Source organism: Zerene cesonia, chromosome 7, assembly GCF_012273895.1.
Source record: "Zerene cesonia ecotype Mississippi chromosome 7, Zerene_cesonia_1.1, whole genome shotgun sequence".
Taxonomy (NCBI): Eukaryota; Metazoa; Arthropoda; class Insecta; order Lepidoptera; family Pieridae; genus Zerene; species Zerene cesonia.
Window position 1 is genome coordinate 1,143,371 of NC_052108.1, and position 6,799 is coordinate 1,150,169.

Below are 6,799 nucleotides of genomic sequence, written 5' to 3' on the forward strand. Positions count from 1 at the left end.
GTCTCGGTCTGGCAGGACACAGAAGGCTGATCACCTACTTGTCCATAAAGAAAATCGATCAGTGAAACAGATGTATATTATCTGCCCCATACCTCAGTAGGGGACAAGGGACTTCACTTTTACTGGGGTCGTTAGGTCCGTACGGGGAATTTGTAATACGGTTCATGTGTGAAAGAATTAAGCTCTATGATATATAGGGGATAACTGTGGTCTTTAGATCCGTACGGAGAATTTGTGGTACGGTTCATAATTAAAAGAGTTAAGTGCAATAATATATGGGGTCGTAAATAAAAGCATTAAGTACTAGATAATATGGTTTATTGCCTTAATTCGCGATTTTGTGGATGATTCGCTGTGAGCTGAATCTTTATTCCGTACACATTAGGTCACATATAAAACAAAGTCACTTTCCGATGTCTCTGTGTCATATATATAAAATGTATAATAACATAGAAGAAAGTGGAGGTGGGAAAGTTGTTTTATTTCGAATGTGCGAAGCTGCGGACAAAAGCTATTATTAAAACTAATAAAAATTTAACCCCAAATTACCCCCTCTTATCGCTATCCCATTTTGATACTTTCACCAGGGTTATATCGAGACAAATAAATCCATCCAATCAAAGTTAATCCAACCGTTTTGAAGGTTAACCGAACTTATACTCACAGATTACATGGGCAACGACATCGACGTGAGGAACTACGTCCAAATAAAGAAAGTGCCTGGTGGAGATATGAAGGACAGTGTGGTCATACCCGGTGTGGTGATGACCAAGAATGTAGTGCACAGGTATGTTATTGATTATTTTAATAACAATTAAATTCCTGACGAAATGCATGGACCAATAGCCCAGAATGGATGGATGATGACAGATGGATTCCAATGGCAGATAATTTGATAACAATTTAATGCCCAGAAATGTACAACCACAAGGGTTTCCAATGGGTATGCGGTACGCGCATTTTATATCTTATTTATTTATTTAATGTTATGTTTAGTTAACTGACAAGTTGTCTTCTGTATTTCTCTTTTTTTTTGTATTTACTATAAAAAAAAAATTATATAATTTATTTTTTATCATGATTCTATTCACACAACGCCCAATAATCTTTTTTCTCTCCTTTTTTCTTTTATTTAATGTTTATAATAAAGATGACAATGTTCAGGGGTATGCCGCGTCAGATCTCGAATCCAACGGTGCTGCTTCTGGATTGTTCTATCGCGTATCAGCGCGTGGAGGGAAAACTCACCTCCTTGGAACCTGTCCTGATGCAGGTATACTTAGGTTTTAGCGGAAGTTATAATGTTATAGAGCTTCTGAAGCTTTTTAATGACTTGTTATAAATAAACAGGAGCAGGAGTACCTGGCGCGATGTGCCGCCCGCATATCGGCGCTGCGGCCTCGCGTCGTGCTCGTGCGCGGCGCCGTCGCCAGGGCGGTGCAGGACAGGCTCAGGGAACTTGGTATATACTCACTTCCTTACTAATCCCCGTCATCAGCCCATGTATGTTCCCACTGCAGGGACGTGCGCCTCCTATGTGGGTTCAGTTTTGAAATATATCGTATTGACAAATGGGATTCGAGGACCAATACAATTAAATATATGTTTTGAATAATTTTTTTTATTCGGCTACTTTATCGGTTTCCTCACTTCCTTACCAATCCTCATTATACATTTCAGACTGCAGGGACGCGCGCCTCCTTAGACATTCAGTTTTGAAAATAGTGTATTTTCACAAACGGGATTCGAAGGACCAATGCGATCATAAATATATTTTGAATTATATTTTTATACATCTAATTTATCGGTTTCAGGTGTAGCATTAGCACTCGGAGTAGGAGATAAAGCGTTGCGTAGAGCGGCGAGATGTGCTAAGGCCGATCTAGTGGCGTCTATAGATGCTAGAATTGGAATGCCTAGACTTGGAACTTGTAAGAACTTTTATGTCAAAAACTGTGAGTATAAATTTGTTTTTATTATCAAGAATAGTTTATATATATATAGTTTTAGAGCCATGATTTTTATATACACAAACATAATATTTAAATAATCGAGATTATTTTTATCAATAAAATCTATTTGTCATATTTCAGATTCAAGTAAAACTCTTATGGTGTTAGAAGGATGCGCGGAACCAAACTTAGGCTGTAGTATTTTATTGCGCGGCGCTAATAACCAAGAGTTGATGCGCGTGAAGAAAGTAGTCAAGTTCATGCTACTCGCTTGCTATAATTGGAAGCTGGAAAAAGCGTTTCTAGGTGATATAGAAGCTGTGCTACCAGAGCCCGGAATGAGCTTCGTCGACGATGAAGATGATCAAAATGATGATAAAGATAAAGCGAGTAAAGAAGAATTAGTAGAAACCGGCGAAGCTGTACTTGAAAGAATAAACACGAATGGTTCTGACGACAGCGATGATATATTCGATAATGCGAGAAGCAACGCTCTGATTGATAATTCTGAAGCAGAAGATGCAGCTAAAGATAATGATTCTGTGAATACTGTAGATGTAAAGGAAAACGATGATCCATTGAAAGCGAAGCAGTTCGTTCGTAAAACTGAAAATGATAAGAATCTCAGTTGTGGTGTGCCGATACGAGATTTCAGTGATCCGTTGAGGTCTACGCTGTCTATGGAAGATGAGGTCTTTCTACCTGAGGAGGCCGAGTTGAAGGCGGATGAGAAGAGCGAAAGGTAACGTTAAAAACTTTAATATGTTTGTTACAGAAGGACTAATCCCAATTATTATCCCATATATGTTCACATTGCAAGAACAGAGGGATTTACGTTTTAATTTACGTTTTAGTATTACATTTGTGACGATTTTGACAAAACCTTTATTATAGATTATTATAATATAATAGCTTTAAGCTAATTAGCTAACTATTCGCAAGCAGCACCGCATATCTAGTCAAAAGATGTACAGTCTGGGACTGCACTTTTCACACGGTTCCGGTTCCCGCTACCCTGGGATCTCCGGGATAAATCCTATCCATTGAACATCTGGGGACATCAACACCCAACAATGATCACCGAAACCGTCGCAGGTGGTGCACAGACGACGTGGTGCTGTCGATGTCGCCGAACATAGTGGTGGCGGCGCCGAGCCGGCCGCTGCGCGCGGCGCCGCGCCCGCACACGCCGCGCCCGCAGCGCGCGCGCGCCGCCGCCCCCGCGCCCGCGCCCGCGACGGTACACCCTCAACTTTTAACCGACTTCTATAAAAGGACCACAAAATTAAGAACCTCCTTTCTTTATTTGACTCCATTTTTGTGTGTGTGTGTGTGTATTACTCCTTAATTACTGGATAAACCGATTTTGATGATTCTTTTTTTGTATGAAAGTCGATGTCTCCGTTTTCAATTAAATTTGGCTTAGTTCCAGTTCAAGTTCAACAGACAGTTTCAAGACTAGTGTATTTATGTGTTTATTATCTCGTAAATTTTTACTGGGTGAACCGATTCTGAAGATTCTTTCTTTATTTGTAAACCGATGTCTCCGTACGGTTCCACTTAAATTTCGTCCAGTTCTGACGATTTGAAGAATATTATACATAACTTGGAGCATCTTAATCGCGCAGGAGCCCCACCCGTTCATAAAGCAAGCGATCACAGCGCCGGCGGACGACCTGGCGATGCGAAGGTCGCTTGCGCACTTCCGCGCTACCGGATGTCGATATGTTGCTGATAAACATAAGAGTGAGTGTATACGGTGGTATAATTAACTAGTTCTGTATGATTCCTAGACAATGTTTTGATTCAAAGTATACAATGTTTCATAAATTTCATTCAGTTAATAAGCTTTTATTTCATGATAAACAGTTATTTTAATTATATAATGCTAATTAATCCCACTTCTGATACTTTTAACTACCATATACATTTAAAGTATATTGAAAATGTGCATTACTTTCCAGTGGAATGTCCGAAATATAATCCATCAGTGATCAAGCAAGTGCAGAGTGAGAAAGAGACGAACAAACAGACAGAGAGCGTGGAGCCCCCGGATCCGTTGGACCCGGAAAATCATCAGAAACTCAGCCTTCTTCTGTACAGCTATAGCAATAAGTCGCCAAATGTACCTGATTTTTGTGTCAATCCTTGGTAAGACTTTTAACTTATATATTTGCAGTTATGTTTATCTTAAAATTTTTGTCCAATATTTATTTATTTATTTATTTATGTTTCTATAGATTTACCAGTTATTGTTATACGCACTACACACAATATTATTTTAATTCACGATTCCTTTTCATTTAAATAGAGGTAGATACGGGTTTAACTAATATTTACGTATCTAATCCATTAGTTTGGCTAACATATAAATAAGCAAACATATTTTTGGTAAAATTTTATTAGTTGAAAATTTACGAATAAATACAGGATATGAGGATATACAGAAGAAATATTATTTTTATATTTGATTTGCAAACGATATGCTGTATCGATTTATTTGGAGCAGATTGAAGATTGAATGAACTAAACACATGACAAACTTTTTATAATGACATCTTCAAACTTCATTTACAAATATGGGAGTAGACTTTAATTAGGCAACACCACAACACAAAGAGGGAACACCACACCGCCACAGAGCATCAGCGTGATATAGAAGCAAACACTAAAACATAAAAATTCCAGGATATTTTTGTACTGTCCAATGAATTGTATGATTTTTCCCAGGATAGTAACGATGGAAATGTACGGACGTCACGATATCTCTTTGGGCGCGTTCCTCGAGAAGTACTGCTTCAGTCCGGACCACAAGTGTCCTTCTAGCACTTGCCACGTGCCAATGAACCAGCATGTTAGAAAGTTAGTTATGTACTATATAGCCCATATTACTTTATGGAGTTAATAGCAAAATATGAGCCTATAGAACTGGGAAGCTTTTTTTCTGTGAAAATTATTTTTTTTTATTTTTTAAATTCATGTTTACATCACGTTTTAATTTCGCAATGAAACAGAAAATTATATACAATTTTTCTCATGGACAATAAATTGGGATGGGAGACCATTTTTTTTGCAATTTTTCTTTAGTTTATTTGTACGGAACCTTTGGTAACGTGAGTCTGACACGCACTTGATCATGTTTTTTAAATATTTGTTGAGGATTTCTCAAGGTTTTCTTTCATAGAAAAAATGAAAAAAAATATAATCGAAATCAGTTCAGTAGTTCACGGGTAAGGTCGTGACCAAGGGACACAGGGATTCATTTTAATATTTAGAGATATATTTGCAGGTTCGTCCATGATGACGTTTGTATAACAATAACTTGCAACACGATTGGTCATAGCAACGTGGATAAGCCGAAGGACGATTTGAACAAACAGGTACGTTTAGAAACTTGAGAAATGCACAGAAACCAATACAGTTCGGGGTTTCCCCGCATAGTCCCCGCGCTCGTGGCAAATATATTTTTCATGGTACAAACTTACATCCTCTATTTTATCCCCTTGGAGATAGAATTTAATAAAAGTTTTAATATATGCATTCAGCATACACCATAGTGGCTATCTGTAACACAATATGATGGGTCCAGTAGTTTAGGCTGTGCATTGATAGATAAGTTAGTCATTTGAGACTTTTTATTCGCAATTTATTAATTCATTTATCTCCGTCGTCCAAAGTGAAGGTGAAAAACATCGTGAGTATACTTGCATATCGTCGATTTTTATTATTCGTGAACAAAAAATTTCACATCAAAATCAAAACATTTTTTTTTGTTTATAACTGTTGCCCTATAATAACAATTAAATGGCTAGGTGGTGTTCTGGTCGCGCTGCGAGGTGTGCGCCGCCGTGTCCCGCGGCGCGGCGCTGTCCCGCTCGGCGCGCGCGCTCTCGCTCGCACAGTACCTGCGCATGCGCGTCGCCGCGCCGCGCCTCGCGCGCGCGCTCTGCCACCACCCGCTCAGCGCGCACTCGCACGCGTTCGTCACGCGGCTCACCACGGCGTGCTTCAGGTGAGTGTCACGCGGCCGGCGCCTGCGCACGCGCGCGCTCTGCCACCACCCGCTCAGCGCGCACTCGCACGCGTTCGTCACGCGGCTCACCACGGCGTGCTTCAGGTGAGTGTCACGCGGCCGGCGCCTGCGCACGCGCGCGCTCTGCCACCACCCGCTCAGCGCGCACTCGCACGCGTTCGTCACGCGGCTCACCACGGCGTGCTTCAGGTGAGTGTCACGCGGCCGGCGCCTGCGCACGCGCGCGCTCTGCCACCACCCGCTCAGCGCGCACTCGCACGCGTTCGTCACGCGGCTCACCACGGCGTGCTTCAGGTGAGTGTCACGCGGCCGGCGCGAGCTGCACACACAGCTAATATTAAAAAAAAAATTAGAATTACTGGCATTAGTTTTGCATGATTTCTTTCAAGTTTAAGCTTAAAGAGAAAAAAAGGGATATTTCATAATTCAATTCTTTTGTTAGTTGGTAAATTTGGTGATACAAAATAAATAAATTTATTTGCGGTAATCTATGGTCAAATAATATTCCAGATACAACAAGATATCAATGTACGAGATCCAACTGCCTCCGGACGTTATATCCATAGATTATGATGTAAAGCAGATGCGAGAATCGCTCATCGCACATCTCAATGATTTAATGCTGAAGGGTGAGTTAATTTGTGTTTTCCATATGTGTTTCTAATCACACTCATGCACGCACCTTTCTACAATTAATCAAGGAAAGATTGATATTAATTAAATTGTAAAACATACCAAAATAATATATACCTAGTCTTGCCATAAATATTGTAATAAAGAAAAAAGAAAATTGTTAACTGCAAATAACATTTAT

At 40.1% G+C, this 6,799-nt stretch overlaps 1 protein-coding gene across 1 annotated transcript in view; it reads left to right on the plus strand.

The window, feature by feature from the left end:
• Window positions 1–6,799, plus strand: part of LOC119828187 (putative 1-phosphatidylinositol 3-phosphate 5-kinase) — a 28,718-nt gene that overhangs the window by 7,334 nt on the left and 14,585 nt on the right. The window contains exons 10-22 of the mRNA XM_038350287.1: window positions 218–221; window positions 667–787; window positions 1,165–1,273; window positions 1,351–1,462; window positions 1,815–1,955; window positions 2,094–2,694; window positions 3,048–3,192; window positions 3,581–3,698; window positions 3,917–4,103; window positions 4,683–4,814; window positions 5,242–5,332; window positions 5,765–5,964; window positions 6,496–6,628. Of these exons, the coding sequence (XP_038206215.1) occupies window positions 218–221; window positions 667–787; window positions 1,165–1,273; window positions 1,351–1,462; window positions 1,815–1,955; window positions 2,094–2,694; window positions 3,048–3,192; window positions 3,581–3,698; window positions 3,917–4,103; window positions 4,683–4,814; window positions 5,242–5,332; window positions 5,765–5,964; window positions 6,496–6,628 (2,094 nt within the window). The remainder of the gene's footprint in view (window positions 1–217; window positions 222–666; window positions 788–1,164; window positions 1,274–1,350; window positions 1,463–1,814; window positions 1,956–2,093; window positions 2,695–3,047; window positions 3,193–3,580; window positions 3,699–3,916; window positions 4,104–4,682; window positions 4,815–5,241; window positions 5,333–5,764; window positions 5,965–6,495; window positions 6,629–6,799) is intronic.